At 28.7% G+C, this 22617-nt stretch overlaps 1 protein-coding gene across 1 annotated transcript; it reads right to left on the bottom strand.

The window, feature by feature from the left end:
- Positions 1 to 597: 597 nt before the first annotated feature.
- Ttc19 (tetratricopeptide repeat domain 19) lies at positions 598 to 5338 on the bottom strand. Its single transcript, XM_016057236.5, has 2 exons — positions 4964 to 5338; positions 598 to 2504 (listed from the first exon to the last, which is right to left on the bottom strand). The coding sequence occupies exons 1-2, from the start codon at positions 5128 to 5130 to the stop codon at positions 1598 to 1600; spliced, it is 1074 nt and encodes a 357-aa protein (XP_015912722.2). The 5' UTR covers positions 5131 to 5338; the 3' UTR covers positions 598 to 1597.
- Positions 5339 to 22617: the final 17279 nt, after the last annotated feature.

The following is a 22617-nucleotide window of genomic DNA, read 5'->3' as shown; positions in this document are numbered from 1 at the left end:
AGTTATTTTGATAACTATCATTTTGTAAAAAATTTAATTGTGAATTTTTAAAACAATCAAAATGTCTAATTCCTCTGAAGAATTTTTATTTTATTTATTTAGAAACAATCAATGTGTGAGAGTAAAATTTCAAGATGGTAAAATCATATGGGATCATAAAAAAAAAAAAAAAATTTTAAGTGACAATGATGAACAATGACAAATCATGCGGTAAAAATGACATAACATGCAGTTTTAAGGGCAGTTCTGGTAAAAATTAAAAATGACATATTCATAGAACCATGATTTATGTCAGTGTTAAAACTAAAAATTGAATATTTTCTTTATGATCCCATAGAAACATACTTCATCTTGAAATTTGGCACAAAAATAGCTGAAAAAAGAATTTAATAAAAAAAAAATATTTTTTCTAAAATTAAGTAGATGCGTGGCATATCCTTGAAATGCCATTAAAAACTGAATAAAATGGTTTAAAATTTAATTTTCAAAAAAAATTTGGTAATTTTTTGTCCATTCTGTTAATATTAGCCAAAAATTAATAAAATACAAAGACCTGAAATTTAATTAATTGAAAACTCATATAAAGGCAAACTACAATTGTATACAAAATGGCATTTTTAATAATCAGGGTAATTGGTTCGAAGAATATGGAAATACATCATCATATTTTTATCAATAAACTTAAGTTATTCTTTGTCTAATATCTTTTATAACTTTTTTTTTAATTTAATGCTTTAGGATTTTAAAATATTTTTTTATATAATTTTTAATTAATAAAAATAAAATGAAAATACATCACTGAACCAAAGATCTAGGTTTTTGACAGTAAAAACCATCGTGAGTCAAACGAAAATGCACGCACTGTGCATTTATATATATGTGTGTCTATATAAATATATATATCGGGTCTGTCTAGGTTTTTCTCAGAGGTACCTATTTTGCGAAAATTTAGACGTAATTTGTGAAAATTATATTAAAAAAATATGGGTTTATCGTTTCTTAAGGAATACAGGAATAAAATTTTAAGAAAAGTATTTTGTGAAACTACCGTTTTTCTTAATGGTTGAATTCGTGAAGGTATTGCTAAACGGTAGTAAATTTTGGCCCAGACAGTCCCCTATGGAATTATGAATATTTTATAATATTCTGAAGATCACTTTATTTCATGCTTATTTCTTAAATGTTTTTATTTTCAAAATAAGCCTTGTAATATTTATTGTATTTTGAGAAATGCTTCACTATATTATTAACAATTTTTTTTAATAACTCAAAATTTAAATTTTTTTTTTAAAAAATGACCACGCTTTAAATTTTTATAACTGTCCATTGGACAATAGCTGAATTTCCTAATTTTACCCTAGCTCTCTTTCCACTTATCAGACGAAATAAGTGAACTATATTTTATTGGCCTTGAATGTTTTTTTTTTTTTTTTTTTTTTTTTTGCAAATTAAAATAAATTAAACAATCAAACACATAAAAAATTAAAGAACACTGATGTATTTTCATTACATGTTAATGAATTTCAAGAAAGAACAGATAAGTATTAGAACAGTAGAACAATCTTTGGCATAACACAAATTTTACTAGTTTTAGCACTCATGAAAACCTACGAGAACTAACTTCTGCAAGACATTCTTCAGCATCGGACTGAGCATCAGAATGCTCGGATTTCTTAGCCAGCCTCAAAGCCATTTTGCAAGCAGTCTCCCCTCTTTCCACATCACCAATTTGCAAATAGGTGGCACCCAAATTGCAATAAAAAGCTGGCACGTCGTTAGAGTCACTACCCACAGATCTTTTAATAACCATCTCAAAAGTTTCAATGGCAGAGCTGTACTCTTTAAGTAAGCTTTGTACACTTCCAATATCGTTCATCAGTACTAGCGTCTGTGGATGTGAAGGGCCATTAAGTTTTTCAGAAATGTAAAAGGCTTTTTGAAAGTTCTCTTTGGCCTCTTTTAGCATCCCTACTGACAATAAATGTTTTGCATACCAATCCATACTCATTGCCCACAGTAGTATTGTGTCTTTATCATGTTCAGATAGTCCATCAACATCCTGTAGATCTATGGTATCAACTTTTTTCAATTGGGTGCTAATGCAAAACTTGAAACCACTCTCAGCTTTTTCTCTTTCACTTCTTTGGCTATAGATGGATGCAAGTTTCAGAGAAATTTCGACAACAGAATTATCGTCATAGGACGTACCCGTGGCAAGAAGTTCTTTAGTAAGTTCAATAAATAATTTTTCAGCTTTTCCCAAGTCGCCTTTCTCAAAAGCCACATTTGCAAGTAGATCAAATATGTATCGTTGAGCTTGCAAATCTTGCCGTTCTTGTGCTAATTTCAAAGCAAGATGCAAAACAGTTTCAGCTTTATTGTATTCTTTCCTTTGAAGATTCAAAACTCCGAGTTTAATCACAGAAATCATGTGATCCTCCTCTTCTTTTTTTAAGCCAAGCCACGTTAAAAACCCAGCAAACATAGCATAACCACGGTTTGTCCTAGGGGGAAAGAAACATGATTTAAATAAAGAAGAAATTGAAAGATAAATTATAGTGGGGATTAGAGGAAAACTTCTCCAGACTAAATTTCTGGGGTTGTCTGCTGCTATGGTAACAAGCGAGAGCACATTTCTAATGGGGGTGCAAAGGAGGAATGAAGGTGTCGATTGGTTTACTCACGCTGACCTATTCGAAGTGACTTTTGACTCGAGACTGCTGTCTAGAGGAGTTCTCCTGAAAGCTGTACTATACAGGATGGCTCCAAAAAAAAGGATAGAGTATACTTTGTGCTATGTAGACTAAAGCAAAAAACAATGTGAATAAAGTACAGAAATGGACAAATAAAGTAGAGAATGACAAATAGTATAAACGAATTGCTTAAAGATTGGTTTCTGGAAATTATTCTTCATTTTGAAAAATTCTAACAAATTTAGTTAATGACATTTTTAGAATCCCATTCTTTCCCAAATATAGGAAATCAATTCTAATTAAATAGTTTGCACTCTGTGGTATCTACCTAAACTCCCTCACACCTCTTTCTCATCTACTTTATTTTATTCACTTGTTTCTCTGTCCTTACTGGATAAGCCACTTTGCATATGTTTATCTCTTTACTTTTCCTCTGTCATTTGGTGTTTAGACACAAAGGAAGGTTCTCGTTTATTAGAACCAAATTAATAGTATGTCAATTTTGGTACTTTATTTAAGCTTTTTGTCTTAGTGTGTAACAGTTGTCAAATAAAAGTAGCAGCCAAAAATTGCATCAACGATTAAGGTAGATAACATTTTAAATACAAGATGGTTTTGAAATAATAAAGATAGAGATTGAATCTTGTTGCAAGAAAACTTCTGCAACAAATTAGGTTAAAAGGGGACAAGATTTACCCGGAAAGGTCAAAGAGGGCATCTACAATATTGAATACAACAATCACACATGGGATTATTGCTTTTAAAAAGTTACGAGTAAAAGTACAAAAACAATACTTTGAAGTACATTTCGTAGAAATATAAAATTCAAAGTAACCTAAAATTTCTACAGAAAAATGTAAGAAAAAATATTTTTTTTAATGAAATAAATAGAGTTGTTCCTAGAAATAAAAGAGGGCAGCACCCTGCCTCTCAGAAAAGGGTACTTTGAGTTTTGTAATGGCACTCACTTACCACCGTAAAAATTTATCAAAATGTGTAATAATATTATATAACTGTATTCGATCCTCAAAAGCTTTTAAATTACCCTCTTATATTTAATGAGCATGTTTTTAAAAATAATTTTCTCTCATTATATAAATAAGAGAAAAATTTATAGTTTATAAAAATTATTAAAGAGGCGCTCAAAGACAAACTCTGTGGATGAATTTTTTTCAATTATGAAAAAATGAATACATAAAGGTGCATTATTATTTAAAGGTGCATTATTTATAAAAAAAAGGTAGCAATTTAAATAATTATTTCAAAACTTAAAATCGTTAAAAATTTACTAATAATAAAAAGAGATACTCCCGATAAAAGAGATACTTATAAAAATTTAATGAGTTGGGAATAATCTGAACAAAGTAAATAGTATAATCAGAATTAAACCTAAAAACACAGACAATTTTACCAATGAGTACTCATTATTTAAACAAGGAATGCATTTATTTCAAAATGGAATATGAATAAAATGGCAGTGTTTGCTTATGACCGTCCTTCTAATAATCGTCAGGGAAAAGGCTGTAATGTATAAAATTTAAGAGACAATAACTCAAATTAGATTTCCGAATCGTGATCTGAGGTAAAATAATAGTGAAGTCTTGGAAACTTCAAGGCAGTGGCGGACGAGAAACTGAAGAAAAAGAAACATCACAGAAAGGGACCAACGCAAGGGGTATAATTCGTAGCCACCCCTGGCAAACATCTGCATGTCTTTTTTTTTTTAATTTGCAAGTTCAAAATCTTTTTGGCACCTTGACGATTGTAGTTGGTGCAATAGATCACGATACTCAAATATCCCCAGTAAAGTTTGGAAAAGAAGAAAAAATAATTTTTATTTAAAATCAGAGAAATGATGAAAGTCAATACATTTTTTAATACTAACTATATTTTAATAAATGAAGCATAATTTTTAAATTCTAAAACTTAAATGCCAACAAATAATTTAATTTTTGTACAAAAAATGAGTGGTTTAGAGACATTAAATAAATTATTGAAATTAATTTAGAAATACACATAGTGGACAAAAATATTGCAAAAATGAATGGATTCTTTTCATTAATGGATTCACTTTCACTGGTGATAGCAAGCATTATAACGTAAATATATTAAAGTTTCACTACTAAAAATAACTCTTATAACTTAGTCAAAGTCAACAAAAGGAAGATACATATGTTTTATTAACTTGCCCTTATGATTTGCAATACAATAATGAATTTAAAAAAATGTTAAATTGCACGCTGTTGATATCGAACAGCATAGAATCTTACTTAAAATGATTTTTCCCGGATTCTGCAACTCTTATACTGAATACAGATGAATTTCTCGTTAAAAGATTAAAATATGAAGATTCACAGTGCACACATTTACAGTTCATTCGGTATTTCATAAAACGAGAGACTAAAGCTCTCCATACACTGAATCTTAAATGATACATTTTAATTTTGATTACATTTTTTGATTCATTTACAATAAAAATTTAAAAAAAATATAAAGTTAAATTTAAAACGATTACATAATTTAACACATCGATGTCACTATAAGCATTGACCTATGTTTATCTTCCTAGATTTATTTAGTTTCGTTTTTAACGGTGCAGTTACAGTCAATTGTCCCTGGCTGTTTCAAGGAATGGTTTACACTGCAAATGATTCATGCAAATCCTATCCCGATAAAGAGAAGAGGCTGATTGTTGAGTTTCGCACTTCGCCAATCAGAGATCTAGTACGTCTTCAATAAAGTACTGTACCTACCAGCTTTTAAAATTGCACAACTACAACGGCGGGAATGCTAGAAAATATTGGTTCTAATACTGAATACCGCTGCTTTTCGTTTGCAAAAGCTGTCTGTCAATGGGATGTTGTTCTTAAGAATCTTATTGAGACACACTTTTTTCAACTCCCTGTTCATTGAAATCAGTGTTTGCAGAAAATAAGCAACCGGAAACGGTAATAACCCCCTGAAAAACACTATAATCATTGAATCAACAATCATTTTTATGAAAAATATATTCATTTTGCGAGGCAGAAAATAAAAATACTTAAATATCTTCCTCCTAAAAACATCATTTAGTCATGCTACACACATATTGTAAATTGATTTGAAACAATACTAGCATATTCGTTCTGTAAAAGTAGGCATAAAGTATATTACACAAATAAGTGAAATTTTATAAATCTACATATTTTTTGTAATATAAAAGAGAAACCTTATTCATTCAGTGTATTGAAGAATAAACTTTATTGTATGAAAAATACTTCAAATTAATTCCTTCATGTTCACAGAAGAGAAAAGTCTTATGTATTAATTGTGTTAAAACATTCCTGCAGAGTGTTTTAATCATGCATACAAATCTAATTTTAACTTGTTCTAATTAGATAAAAGTCCTATTTCTGCAGCATGTGTGATGAATCTTTCTCTCAGGAAGGCCACTTAAATGAACTTTCTCTTATAGGAAGGAAACCATATTCATGTAATCTATGTGATAAAACATATAAAAGTAAAACAAATTTGATTCGACACTCTCTTGTTCATACTGGAGATCCCCAACCTTACTCATGCAGTGTGTGTAATAAAGCATTCTCACAGAAAGGATATTTAAATCAACACTATCTTATTCATGCTGGAGAGAAACCTTATTCATGCAGTGTGTGTAATAAAACATTCTCACAGAAACAACATTTAAATCAACACTATCTAATTCACACTGGAGAGAAACCTTATTCATGCAGTATGTGTGATAAAGCATTCGCACAGAAAGGACAATTAAATCGACACTATCTAGTTCACACTGGAGAGAAACCTTATTCATGCAGTATGTGTGATAAAACATTCACACAGAAAAGAGACTTAGTTCAGCACTATCTTATTCATACTGGAGAGAAACCTTATTCATGCAGTGTGTGTAATAAAGGATTCTCGTTAAAAAGATATTTAAAAGATCATTCTCTTATACATTCTGAAGAGAAACTTTATTCTTGCAGTGTGTGTGATAAAACATTCAAACAGATAGGGTGTTTAAAGCGTCACAATCATATTCATACTGGAGAGAAACCTTATTCATGCAGTGTGTGTAATAAAAGATTCTCGTTAAAAAGATATTTAAATGAACATTCTCTTATACATTCTGAAGAGAAACTTAATTCTTGCTGTATGTGTGATAAAACATTCACACAGAAAGGACATTTAAAGCGACACTATCTAGTTCACACTGGGGAGAAACCTTATTCATGCAGTATGTGTGATAAAACATTCACACAGAAAAGAGACTTAGTTCGACACTCTCTTATTCATTCTGGGGAGGATAATTTCTTATGCATTTTGTGATATATCTTTTTTACAAAAATCCAAGGACTGTGGAATTAATTGGGGCAGAGAGGGCTTTAGTCATCTCACGTTTTATAAATGAAAGTACACAGTCCCTTCTAAGATTGCAATTTTTCGCTCAATATTTGTGTCATTAAATTTACAAATAATAAATAATTATTTTTGTGTCTGAATTCTAATTTTTTCTCTCTCTATTTCAAGCTTGCATTAACATTTTTGATTTAAAATTACTAATAAAATTACTGCCCAATCATCCCTTACTCATTCTCCCGCAGAGGAATATATATGTCCCTTTTGCTGACCAGTGGGGGGAAATTCATGGGCTCATGTGCCACAGTGAAGCAGAATAAAAAATAGGTATCAGTGTAACATTTTCTTGGTGAAAACTACTACCAAATCATCTCTTAACTATTCTCCTGCAGAGGAAATTAGGTTACTTAACCTAATCTATATTGCTAAACTCTATATAATTTCATTATTAGAGAGGTGCATTCGTTTTGTAATATGTTTTAAATAAAAAAGCAAGTGTAGAAATTAATACGTAAACTTGTACAGTACAGAACCCATTATCCGGAAATAAAAAAACCGGAACGAAATTCAATAAATTTTCTCGCCATTTAAAAAAAGAAAAAAAAATTTTTCCTCGTAAGATTTTAGGATTTTTCTTTCTTTTTTTAAAGATGTTTACGTTACCATCATTTTGGAAATAATCATTAGTGTATTACTTCATCCTTTTTTCTTCTTTTTAAGATTATTTCCAAATATTTTTTTTTTAGTTGTGTTTAACAATAAAAAAACGGCTTTTTGTAGCGATTCAGAAAACCGGAAAAATCAGTTATCCGGAATAGCGATCGTTCCGGATAATCGGTTCCCTACATTATTAATTTAAAAGTGTTTGTTGTTGTCGTGTCTATGCATGCAGTGCTAGTGCAAAGATTAGAGTCCTCCAAAAGTTCTGATAACAAAATTTGCAAGTTCTGGAGCCTGATGGCCGTGGAGAATTTCGATGGGGAAGGGTCTCCAAGTTGAAAGAGGGGGCCGATAATGGCCTGGAAGTTAAAAACATGGTCTGGAGTTAGTTGCAAATGAGGACAGTACTTGCAGATGGGATAGGATTTTATTTTGGTGCGTGAGATCTTCACGCCTTTGAAATGTCTTGTACGTAGCCTAGCTATTGTAGAGGAGAGGTTTCTTGGGCAGTTTAAATAGGGGATTGTTGCCTAGAAAGCTGGTTTTATTATTTATATCAAACAAGTATTTTTACTAATATTATAATTTTGGCAAAATATTACATCTAAGAAATATGTAATCAAACCGAGTTATAGATTTTTTTCCCATTTAGTTGTCATTTATTTCTTATAAAAAATATTTTATGTAAGTCATAAAAGGTTTAAAATTAAAATTTGATTGTAACTACTGTTTCTTTTGTGAAATTGTGAGGGAACTTATTATTATTTTATTTTTTAACATTATTTAGGGAGACATGAGACTTTAATCCTTTTTGAATAAATGACATACTTTACTTTATATTCTTCAATAATATCACTCTGAACTAAAGTTGTAGTTTTTTTGAATTTGCTCTCACATTACCTCTGCCTTGCGTTTTTTTTTAAAATTTACTTTTATTCCCACCATAGCAGGTATTTAAACTAATTTGTACACTATTTGCCATATTAGGAGGATAAAAAAAATTGCTGAGAGATCTAGGATTTTGCCAAAATGATATTTTTTTCTGGTTCTCTATTATAGGTACTATGCAGTTGTAGATGAACCATGCCAGTCATATAAAAACTAGCATCAGAGTTAGAAGAATCCTTATAAATTTGATTATACCCCTACATTCATCACATCTGCAGTTAGAAATTGAGCTTTGTAATTTGTCTGAAAGGGTATTAGTAGAAACTTAATTGAATTTTCAAACTGTGTAGATTCATGTCAAATCTAATAATGCTTGCAGATTAATTTCAGCTTTTCTTTCAGCTACTCAGATAGAGTCTTTCGGATTTTAACAACCAGATTTCGGCTCTCACACTTTATAAAAGAGGCGATTCATATGTATTCCACGTTCTGCATCCCTATTTCGAATATCTTGATATGAACTTTACTTCAAACCTATTTGAATCGTTAAAGATAATGTTTCCTTCAGCGTATTAATCTTATACAGCTTTCTTTTTAGAATTTGTGGCACTCACTTCTATTTCTTTGATATTTTTTTATTATATTTCTGATTTACTTCCAGAATGTCTTTTACTTCCTTACAATGTTAATTATGGGTCTGCTACTTTGCTCAATTGTTAAAGTGAGTGATATGTTTCGTCGGATTCGATGTTACGTTTAAAAAGGTTTCTATAAAACAAATTAGAAAAAGTTTAATTTACATATTCAGACAAATAATATGTAATTAATAAATCAAATATGAATTAACAGTTTGATGTAATGTCTAAAATATCTCCTCTGTGTCAAGCCAATCTTTATTTTGTCATAAAAAAAAAATTGTACTTGAGAAATTTTTCTGTCTGTTTAGACTACTAATTAAGTACTTAGAGTACTAATTAAGACTTTAGTTTGCTATTTAAAGTTTCAGTGTTATACATTGTTTCGATGGAATTGTCGGCATTTTCATATCGTTGATTCCAATTGAAATCATTCCATTCCATTAGAAAGTCAATTTTCGATATTTTCTTTACCCTATTGCAGAACAGCGAATTTTAGTCAGGTTAACCTGATCGTGTAAAGCTAAGGGTGGCGGTGGATCTTCCGATATATTTTTACGCCGTAGATTGAAAAAACGCGCCATCATATTGCATCATATCTTTTGCAGTATTTCACATGTACCAAGTTTTTTCTTTCAGCCTTTAAACTTCAGCATTATCATATTAATATTATAATCATTAGAATATTTTCTAATTAGGCTATAACTTGAAAAGATATTTTTGGCGACATTTTATTCAAATGTAGCCAAATAAGCTTATAGGGGGTCCTAATATAAATAAACCCTATAGGGGGTCGTGACCTCTTTCACAGAGTTCACAACATTGTTTTTGATAGGAGATGAATTCTCCTTTCATTTTGACAATTACGTTGTCTAGAATGAAATATCTATTTATTTTAATCTTTGATCTTTCTTCAAGAAGTTAATTATGTAGTATTTGCATTAAATTTTTATTGTATTTAGTATAAGTGAATCGATTGACTTATATAACTATATTTACTAACAGTTTGCGAAAAAAAGAAACATTCTTAAAATAAAAAATAACAGATTACAAATCAAATACATCTTTATTTATAACCTTTTCTAAAAATCATACGTAGAATGTTTTTTTAAATAAGTGTAATTGATTCATTCAGAAATTTATCATTTTTCACTTTATTATTTTCAGAGATTATGAAACTTTAGAAATTATAAATATATTATCGAGAGCTTTTTGATTTAACGAACTAATAGTTAATAAGGGTAATTTAAATTTTCAAAATTTTATAACTTTCTATTTATAAACATTTTATTATATTTATTATTATTTTCTATTATTTATAATTATTTTATTTTGTATTTGCGATTGATGAAATGCGTAGCTTTATACCACTAAAATCTTTTAGTTTTGAAAGTACAATAAGTATCAAAATAACGTGCAATGCATAAGCTTTAATAAATAAGTAGAATGCATGAAATAAACTTTAAACTAGGATTTTTTAAATAATTGTTAGTTTAAATAACCTAGGAAAAAAATTGCATAATAATTTTTTTTAAAAAAACTGCCTTTTGAATTTTTCTCTCTCTCTTGTTTGTAATAACTTTTCTTTTCTTTTTTTTTTCGCAATTTCAAACCTATACATTTAAATAAACAAAATTAATCGTTAGTTTTTCAAAAAAAACATTTTTTTCTTCTCTTTTATAATATTTTTTTAATATAATATAATATTCTTTTATAATATTTATACAATTCGCAAACACAAACAATGTAATAATTTTTTTTCTTCAAATTTAATAATTTATCTCATTTAAGAAAATGGTATTTTCAATCGCTGTGTTATATTGAACTAGATTTGAAAAAAAAAATTCTCTACAATTAAATTTTGCTTTTTATTGCCCTCTTACATTAAACCCAACTCTGAAGACAAGGATGCCAGAACTCGTACTTTATTTAAGAATTTCATGTTAGAGTTTTTAGTTTCATAATTTCACTGTTGTCGTTCTAGCCATAAGTGTGATCCGTAATTTTTCTTTTCTTTTTTTCTTCTTTTTTTTTTTTATATGTTACAAATTTATGTTGGAAATCTAACTCGATACAAATATTTTTACTACTTTCAATGGATCAAAATTTCAATTTCATACTATCCTCAATTGTTTTTCTATTTGACGCTAGATTTCATTTTTTGCCTTATCATTTACCATTGTGTATGTAAATAAATTACGAAAAAGTCATTTGGAAAAATATTTTTTTTAAGTGCCACATAAATTTGTAAAGAATTTTTGAAATAGAATTAATTGCATCAATCAGGATAACATAAATTTTTATTAGAATATAACCAAAAAACACTAGTACAATAATAACCTATGAATAAAGCAGAATATATTAGTTAATATTTAAAAATTAATAATACTTAGCTAATATTTAAAAAAAAAAATCTTAAAACAGAGAGAAAAAAAAATGCTTGATTTTTTTTTTCCTCCCTAAAATTTGTAATATTAACAATAAGAATTTGGTAAAGTTCAAATGTCAAACAACAGTTTAAGAAATAACTAAAAAGTTTTCTTTAATCAAGTATTTTTTTTAATACAATTTCTAGCAAAAGTTTTAAAACTAGCGTGATTAGAAATTTTTTAATTTTAACAAATTTTATTCTTAAAATATTACATAATTTTTAAAGAACAAGTTTTCGAGTATATTTCGATATCATAGTTATAAAACTAAAAATATCCTTTTTTCTTGGAATATTTAAAACGGAAAAATTAGGAAATAAGTAATAAAAAGGTTCCTAATTATGCATCTAAATTTATCAGCTACTTTATAATAATTAAAAAACAGTTTTATTGAAAAGGATTCCTCTCTTTATACTCCGATCTTTTTATTATGTTCTCAATATTGAACCCAACTCAGAAGACAGGGTGCAAAGCCGTAAAAACATTGTTAGAATTTTTTGAGAGTTCGAACTTTTAGTCATACAATTTCATTGCTGTTGGTCCAGCTAAAAGGATTATTTTATTTTATTACAAATTCGTGTTATTAGTTTAACACGATGCAAATATCTTTAATTAGTTTTCATTGAACACATTTTTAGTAACAAAACTCTTTCAATTGTTTTTCTGATTGGCGCAGGATATTTTTTTTATTATGATTTACCATTATGTAGGCATATGAATTATGCAAAAGTCATTCTCTTTTTTTACACTCCTCATAAATTTGTTAAAAACTTTTTGAAGTAGAATTAATCGCATGCATGCATTCAAATAAAAATTTTCAGTTCTTCATACTCCAATCTTTTTATTACCCTTTTATATTCTACCCAACTCAGAAGACAAGTGAAAATAAATGAAATTATGTTTCTTAATTATGCATCTAAGGTAATCAACTACTTCAGAATAATTTAAGAAACGATTATATTGTAAAGGCTTCCGATCTTTCTAACTAAACTAAATGGGAATCATTCTATCTTGGTCCCGTTTTAAATAGCGTAGCCGTGGAAATCAAGATGTACCACTAATCGTTTGTTTTAAACTAGTTGCTATGATGATAGTAAGAAATCATCATAGCCACTATACATTTTATACTAATGATGATTGTAAGAAATAAAAGTTAATTTATTCCTTATTTGTAGATTATGATATAATATAACCAACATATTGTTAAATTAGATTTTACGTTTTTTTTCCTATGTAGAATGTAAAATAATGCACGTTTTTTTTCTTCTTCCATTTAAGTTCTAAGTGCGATTTCTGGGAAATTTGTTAAGCATTATGATACACACAATTCTTATTAGACAGAGTTGTTGATTTAAATCTTCGTTACTACGCGTTTACCTGAAGTATAAGTACACAAAGGGGAAAAGATAATTGTTTTTCTATTTTAAAATTATTTTATTCTTAGAAATATATATCCTTCTATTTTATCCTTTTAATAGTATTATTATCCATTATAGTATTTTATCCTGTTAAGGGGTCACAGTATCTAAAAAATGACCAGAATATCGATATTTCTTTTATTGCTTATAATATAACTTCAAGCTACTTAAAATGCACTGAAAAAAAACATCTCTTTATCTACATTTTTAAAACAGTTATGAATGATTTTAGATTACCCTAAAACAGAAACTTGATCAGCAGACAGAATTTAAAGCGCTTTTTCTCAATGGTGATAATTTGTGTTTTAATCTTAATTAAATCCGAAAGGAATTTTTTTCCATTTAAGTAAAAGCTTTGAAGTAAACTTTTTTTTTTAATCTTAAGTAAATACACTTATTTAAACTGTGCATGCAATAAGCATTTTATGAGGTATTAAAATTTTCGCAGGAATTTTTAACCTTTTTTTTCTATTTTTTTACAAAATTGGCGATCGAAATGGGCTGCAGGTGGCGTAGAGCAGAACTCTTTTCCTATGGCAACACTTCACATGCTTTCCCCATTAGCGTGTGGAAAGTCATAGAGGAAGGAAGTACGTTAGTTTCGCTCTAGATTTTCACATAGATTAAAATCCTTTAACTTGAAAAACTATATGGAACTGAAAACTGCATTAAACATAGTTCTAAAGAAAAGTATCATAGAAATTTTAAAAAATATTTTTATTAAATAAAAAGGAAAAATATTAAGAAAAGGGAAATTATCGTAGTACATTCCTATACAACTGAAAAGAGGAGGAGAGGGAAGGGAGAAGGGCTAAAGGCATGAAACCGGTCTCTCCCCAGATGGCGTATTCGAGTGTTGCGATGGCGAATAATCTGTAAAAATTGTTCTAATTGATATATTAACAAATGAATGAGCAAAATTGTTAAGATGAAAATTCGCGATCGCGACACTCGAATACGCCATCTGGAGAGAGACTGGTTTCAAGCCTTTAGCCCTTTTCCCTTCCCTCTCCTCCTCTTTTCAGTTATATAGGAATGTACAGTCCGCAAAAAAAAAAACGAATCACCCTGAATAACTTTCGTTCTAATGATCGGATTTTCACGAACTAAGTGTCAATCTTAATGGTTCCTGGGGGTGACCTCAAATATAATAATTAATTAGTGCTAACTATTAATTAAGTTACGAAATCAGACACAAAAACGTACTTTCTCTGAATAAACATGCATTTTTTTTTACATATTTGGATTTCTTATCTTCAAAATATAGGGGGTAGCCGCAATCTGGGAAATGTGGTCCCCATAGTTTGGTCAGGAGAGCGATTCAAAGTTCGTACCCCTTAATGTTAATTTCGCTTTTTGCGTTTTCAGTCATATTTTCAAAACTAATGAAGCAATTCAAAAAAAATTGCACCCACTTATGAAACTCATTTACCCAAAGATAATTTCATGCAAAAAATAATTTTTAATAATTATTTATTATTTTTTATTATTTAATTAAAGTGAGGATGAAAAATTATTGAATTATAAGGTATGAATTTTTTTCTACCATATTAATCTACATATTTTTCAATTAAAAAATCTAAAGTTTCAACTGTTTTTATTTATTAGAAGCTGAGAAAAATTAAAATTAATTATTTTAAAAAAAATAATTTGGCGACAATAAAGAAATAACTAATTGGGGCGATTAATATTAAAATGTGATAAACTTGGTAGGAACGTGACTTCGCGCGCGTAGCGTAAAATTTCATTCATATTTTTTTCGCTAATAATCGTTTGCTAATCTTTTTATTTTTATTTCTTTCACACTATAAAATACGATGTTTCTTTTTTAGTCATTTAATAATTTATTTGCAATTTAGTAAAGAATTTTGAATAAAAAACACTTTATTCAACAAATGTCTAGTTTTAAAAAAGCGTGCTTCTGATAGAATACACCAGATTGTGCTTATTTAATGTGATTATTTTTTATTTTTTTTATTTTGTTTTTCAATAACTGATACAATTTCAATAATATGCACACGTATGCATAGATTTGGAATAATATATTTATCAATTTCCTGAATATATATTTTATAAATATTAATAAAAAGACGTAGTCAACATTTTTAAACATCTCTCACAACATCGCAAATTTCTCAACATCTTATAGGGTAAACTAAACAATGAAGGAACAATTAAGCTAAGCTTGCCTTTAAAAAAAATTCCTAAAAATTTCAAAATTTGTAATTTTAGCTAAATGATGGTGTCGACATATTTGTTATTAAATGCAAATTATGTAAAAAAAGTTAGATAACTTACATAATATTGTTTTAAGCTTTTTGGTGGTTTAAATAATAAGTAGTAAGATGACCAAGTGAAGGAACAGTTCTTACCAGTGAATAAACACTAAATTTTCCAGAGAATGAACACTTAATTTTGATAATGTTTGATGCTCGTTAGGAATCCATAGGCCACACAAATGTCTAAAAACAAGATTTTTCTTGGAATTACGACATATAACCATAGTTAATGTGGAAAATGTTACTTTTTTTTCAGTCATGGAATGGAAAGTAAAATATGTTTGAATACATAATTTTAAAAAAATGTTTTTCATTTTTTTCTCACAGTTTAATAGTCCGTTCTAAATTATGAATGTTTATCATTGTGTAATCTGATGGTGTTTTTATTATTATTATAATTCGATCATTTTTTTGTTTAATCTTTTCCTCATATTTTTTAAGCTTTTAAATCTTTTTAAGTATTTTTTTCTCTTCGTCATAAGTAATTTATTTCTTTTTCTTTTGATTTAACCTTCCTCTTTTTTCCACATTTTTGGCCAATGTAAATGTATCTTCGAAATTTCTTTTGATTTTCCAGTTCCATTTCCAGAATTCCTCACTGGATAATAAATGAGAAAAAGGAGTTTCGAAGTTTGAGTAAAACCCATCTCTCATTGACTTATATCTAGTAGTTACTTATGAAACCAATCGTTTTTGCAACTAACAATGCCTCAAGAGGACTTATCTCAAAAACTGTTTTCAAGATACTTTCATTATTAATGTTAGTTGTCTCAGCTTCAGAGCCAAAATTTGATTATACAATTGTTCTTTTTGAAATAAATTCTTCAATATTGAGAAAAGCACAGGCTATTGGATATTTGGGAGATTAAACTTTTCTGTCAATATTCCTTTAAAAATTTGCAACATAACTTGTGAGATTTCCTTCTCAAGCTTCTGAAGAAATAGCGCATCGTTACTCTCGAAGCATGTGTTTTGTTGAAAAGTTGTCTTGCTCATTAACTCTTGGTGTCTGTTTTGCATGCATTTGTTACAGTCAACGTTTTCTACATCGAATGAAAAAATATCGCATTTCATAAAAGCATTTTAACTTCATCAGTTGAAGCCTCAAATCTTATTTAAAAATGGATGTAAAATTTTCTAGACATATTGTTTTACAATTCTTTTGTTTTCAAGATCTAACGAGATTTCCGAGAATTACGTAGAAAACTAAACCAGAAAATTTGTTTTGAGGAACAAAACTTGCTCAGTTTCAAATTGATATGAGATTTATACCTATCCGGAAGAAGCAAAATTAGGAATTTGATTGCATTTTTAATTAGCCATGGGTAGAAACATTTGCAATATATTTGTAAAATGTTGCTGCGGTCATCGTTTCATTTCATGAATAGCTTTTTCCAATGAAATATGTAGCAGGGATTGATTCTGTAATATCTCTACGAATTCTTCTGTAAGGAAAAACTACCAATGGAGGTACTTTTTCTTTTCTAGGTACTTTAGAATATGAATCCTTATAATTTTTAAGGCCGCAGATTTTTCCCGTTTAAGGGCAGTATTCAACTCTTGTTTCATTCGCATTGTAAATGCAATCACTTTATAAAAGGATGCCAGGGCTACTTCCCTCCTAAAGATTCTCTGAAGTTCTTAAAACCAGTATTTCGAATATTATTCTCTAAGGGAAGTTTTGCCTTTTGAAATTATCTTCGCATTGCACTGAGTTATCGGTGGATGTCACCTTAAAAAAACTTCACCCATTTTTCACCTAGATAATTGTCTTTAAATGAATTTTTCCTACCAGTTCCCGTTAGGACATTAAAGACGGCAATAGGATAATAATTTAGCTAATTATTGGCACAAAATCCTGCAAAGATTCCATTCAAGCTTTTATTATTATATTTAGTTGTTATATTTAGTTAATAAACATAGTTTATTAAGGAGTCTAAGGTATGATGTAATAACTAATCACTACATTTATAAAGATAAATAATAAATTAATTATTATTATAATTCTTTAAATAAATTTAGCAATTAAATTTGCATATTTAAATGAAATAGTTATAGGAACTATTCATACAACATTTAACTGAATTTTAGGAGTCCTCTATGTCGCTGAACTACTAATTATCCAAGTAAAATCATATATCTCACATACTATTCATTCACTGGGAAATCTATTCTCAGTGAAGGAACATGTCTGTTCCTTCACTGGTTAGAAGTTGTTTTTTTCTATTTTTAACATAATTTTGATTTATAATATGACAAAAGGTACAAGAAAATTAAAATTTTTCCTTTATTTTCATTAACTTGAAAAAATCCCAGTAAAGGAACACTTGTTTATACATTGGTTTTTCATCGTTCCGTAATCCAGTTAATAAACACCCCCTAATCTCAGTACTTGCTTATGTTATGATGCTTAAAATAAATAAAACGTAACTTCAATGACCATATTTTGAATTCTTTTTTTCACAATGAAAAGAAAAAGCATTATTATATGCAATTAATTGTAGTTTAAACGGATAACAACAAACACTGACCTTATAATTTTGTCAAAGAAACAAGGCGTTGAACAGATACTAACAAATTCAAAACTTTTTCCAGAGAAGACTCAAAGACCAGATAACTAAATGCATTGTTAGAGGACTTCCTATTGTTAGGTAGTAAGCTACTCTTACCAATCAATCTAAATTAAAACGTTTAAAATCTTATTTCTAAGAAATATCTATGAAATGCTCCTTCATTTGTTGGTTTACCCTATATCATCCTAATCTTAAAAGAAATTTCCGGAAGTGTATCGCAGAACTATTTTACCAACTATTTAATAAAATTTTAACATTTTAAAATTCTTATTCTTTTCCATTTTACGTTTATTATTTCTTCATTAATATACTAATAATTTTTTTAGAACTTTAATTTAGGTTTCCTTTTTAAATTATAGCCAAGTTTTTTTTAAAGAATTATTGTCTACTAGCTAAGAATAAAACCTTGTTAAGAAATTAAAAACATTCAGCTGTTTAAAATTATTTAATGCAAAACAGGTGATTATTTACTTAGCATACTATTTTTTTTTTGAAAAAAGAATATAAATTATTGATTGTCTTTTTTTTGTTTCTTGTGACTTCAACTTAGATTATCTAAAATAGTGTTGATGTTTTATAAGTCACTACAAAGAGGATAAAGATACCGAACATTAAAAGCTGTGGAATACGTAGCCAATTTTTTTAGTGTCTTAAAATATCTCAGTATCTTAAATGTCGTCCTACTATCTTAGTTGTGAAATTAAATTTTTAATTATCTGACCACGTGTGATTCACTAATTATTTCATTATATCTTTTACTCTTTATGATACCAAGTAGATTTTTTTTCTGATAATATACTAAACTATTTAGTTTAATTTTTTTACTTTAGCATGATGTAGTATAATTTGTAATCAGGAAAATGCCTTATTTTGTTAATCAGGAAATACTAAAAATTGAAATTTGTAAGGATTCCGAAGCTGTGCACACAATACACAATTTCCGACCTTATTTTAATAAAAAAAAATTTAAAAAAAAACGTGGCAAGTAGGCTAACATACTTTTTACAGAAACTGTGAAAACTAATTTTTCCTATATTTCGTCAAAAGAGGATAAGAATGATATTGCTCCAAGGGACCTACTCAATAATTTCGCTATTTCCAGAATGAAATCTGGTTGATCGAAACATATTATTCCTTGAAAATTACACGAGGGAAAAATTAACTTTTATTATTTATCTAAGCTTATTCCATTTACTTAATGATAGCGGTATTAAGGTTAAGGATATGCGCCGGAAGCTCCGTTTATTATTATACTATAAATGCATTAAATCATGTAGCTTGAATAATTTATTTTAAGTAAATTATTTAATAATTTTAAGCAAATAAGGGTGTAAAAATAAACTCGATCGAAATACTCCGAAAGTATACCCTGAAATATATGTAGAATAAACTTTGGAATCGATATATAAAAAATACCTTTTCAAACAACTTCGAGTAGGACGGAAACGCAAACTTGTTTAAAAAAGTTGTCTTTGTTACTATTTAATTTCGATTCCTGGTACTAGGGGACATTCCATTCTCACATTCAACTTTTGAATTTTCAATTGTAAACGGAATTTTTTTATGACCTTAATTTTTTTACAAAGTAGTGAATTATTATTTTTTCAATCTAAGAACCTGTGCCTATAACATATGTAAAACTTATTTTAATATCGAGTGAAATAATTTAATATGTTGTGTAACTAAATGGATAATCCCAAGAAACTGAATCGAAAATATTAAAACTTCATTGATTTAAAAAAATAATAGATGATAATAAAAATAGACATGTTTTGAACGTCCAATAATAAAAGTCACAAATTATCCAAGCCTGACAAGTCTTGAGAATGGGCGATTATATTTGAAATCTCGAAATATTTCGACTTTTACTTCCCTCTTCATATGTTTTGAAGCCAGTTGAGTTTTTATCGTCAATTATACTGTTTTACATTTGGGTCTTGATCATTATTTTGATAAGGATTTTACACTCGTTAAAGTAAACATATGCATTTTAATATTTTATCAGGATTCATATGGTCTTTAAAAATGTAAGAACATCAATATTGTAAAAGTTATATTTAACTTAAAAATTAACATTTTAACACCAGATATTTTGAGTTAATGAAATTAAATATTTTATCTCTTAAGTTTTTGTGCCCCCATTTCAGTATCTTAAGGATCTTACGAGCTCTGTTTAAAAAGAGATCATCAGATATATATAAGAAAGCAAAAATAACCATAGTAGCAGTATTTGGTGGTAAATGTAGCTTATCGTAATTGAAGAATATGCTGCGCGACATTTTATGGTGAATTTGCGAACGTATAAGTTTCAGAATGTGTCGAAACATGAGGATGCTATTTGCCAATCATCTTTATCCAAAGGAAACTATGTAACCTAAATATCTAGTAGAATGAAGCGATTTTTTAAAAAATGAATCCTACAATTTGCAACATATTATTTCAATATCTTATTCTTAAACATAACATATTTCAATCTTTTTAAAATGCCACTAAACATTGAGCAATTCCTTGAGTTATAGAAAAAAGAAATATCGTAAATTATAGAAAGCCTTGTGAATGTGCATTAGAATTATTATACAATCTCTATTTTATTTTTCAAGCACTTTTTTTTTCCTTCAAACTTTCTTGCCTAGAAGACTCGATTAAAACTGTAAAAATGATTATCCCTAAAATTTTGTATATAGCTATAATAAGTTATGCTCATTTTATTTTAGTATAAAATCCTCGAATAAATATAGTAAAAACAGTGTAATCTGAATAATATCAGATAAAAAGTTAATGTATTTAAATTCTAAAAACTATCATAAATAATTTATAAATCGATTCAAATTTACTTTTCAAAGGAGATTAAAATAATATTTTTTTTGCTTTTTGGACAGAAATCCCCTAAAAAAATTGTTTATGGCCTGGAAACTTCGAGATATTTTCTATTAACAATAAATTAAGCCCCTCCGAGCAATCACTGAACATTATTTCAATTTTTTTACTATCAGAGTTTGGTTGTGTAGCAACCTAGTAAAATTAAGCACTCCTCTTTTGAATTAGTCAATGGGTTATCTTAAAATATTTATTTACGCAGGCGACTTTTTTTGGCGGTTTTCTGGACTATCGCCAAATATATAAACCTTTATTGCGGCCCAATTTACCACCCAATTTTTTTAAAATTTTTTCTACCCCCACTAATTCAAGGGTCTAGATTCCAAATATGTAAAAAAAATTATATGTTTATTCAGAGAAAGTACGTTTTTGTGTCTGATTTCGTAACTTAATTAATAGTTAGCACTAATTAATTAACATATTTGAGGTCACCCCCAGGAACCATTAAGATTGACACTTAGTTCGTGAAAATCCGATCATTAGAACGAAAGTTATTCAGGGTGATTCGTTTTTTTTTTTGCGGACTGTACTACGATATTTTCCCTTTTCTTAATATTTTTCCTTTTTACTTAATAAAAATATTTTCTAAAATTTCCGTGATACTTTTCTTTAGAACTATGTTTAATGTAGTTTTCAGTTCCATATAGTTTTTCAAGTTAAAAGATTTTAATCTATATGAAAATCAAGAGAGAAACTAACGTAATGTAAAAAATTTTGAATTTTTTTAAAATTTTTAAAAAATTAAACAGTTTAACTATTTTTTGAAGATAAATTATTGATTATAAGTTAAAGCATCCGCAAAATGAATGATTATACCTTTATTTAAAAAAAAAAAAATGTTGCAAGGGTACTGTGACCTCTTAATATTATTTAGACTTCCAAATTAGTATAGATGGAGCTTAAAAATACGTAATATTTTTTTTCTTTTTCAAATAAAGTTGTAGTGTTTAGTACGGCGAACCTGTTTTACAAGTTGTTGTTAATTTACGTCGCACTAGAGCTGCACAATGGGCTATTGGCGACCGTCTGGGAAACATCCCGGAGGATGATCCGAAGACATGCCATCACAATTTTGATCCTCTGTGGAGGGGATGGCACCCCCGCTTCGGTAGCCCGACGACTTAAGTGCGAAGTCGAGCACTTTATGGTAGCACAGTTTAACGAGGACCAATACCGCAAACCCTCGGTCCCTACGCAGACTGATCCAAGTGGTCCCCCACCCGCACACTGACCGCAGCCAGTGATGCTTGACTTCTGTGATTTGATGGGAACCGTGTCTTAACGATTAGTTCACTGCGGGACTGTTTTACAAGTACCCTCACAATCATGGGTCTCTATCTTCATAGGAATTGGTAACTAGTTTTTAATCATGTGGATGGGTGATCGTGTAAAGCTAAGGGTGGTGGCGCTAGTGGTAAAATTGCTCTCTCATGACTTCCGGGTTACTGCTTCCGATATATTTTTACGCCGCAGATTGAAAAAACGCGCCATCATATTATTGCATAATATCTTTCGCAGTATTTCACATGTACCGAGTTCTTTCTTTCAGCCTTTAAACTTCAGCATTATCATATTAATATTATAATCATTAGAATATTTTCTAATTAGGCTAACTTAAAAAGATATTTTTAACGATATTTTTGGCTACATTTTATTCAAATGTAGCCAAATAAGGGATAAAATACAAAACATGGCAAACCTTTAGAATTATTCACAATGAGATATTAACTTTCCAAAAATTGTTTTGGCCTTACGACCTCTGAGAATCAATACATTTCTGAAAGCTCTTATGAATGGTACAATTATGTT

The sequence above is a fragment of the Parasteatoda tepidariorum genome, chromosome 10 (genome assembly GCF_982258835.1).
Source record: "Parasteatoda tepidariorum strain Cologne lab strain chromosome 10, Ptep-v5.0, whole genome shotgun sequence".
NCBI classification, from domain to species: Eukaryota; Metazoa; Arthropoda; class Arachnida; order Araneae; family Theridiidae; genus Parasteatoda; species Parasteatoda tepidariorum.
Note: the sequence above shows the minus strand (reverse complement) of the source record. Positions and strands in the feature narration are given on the sequence as shown.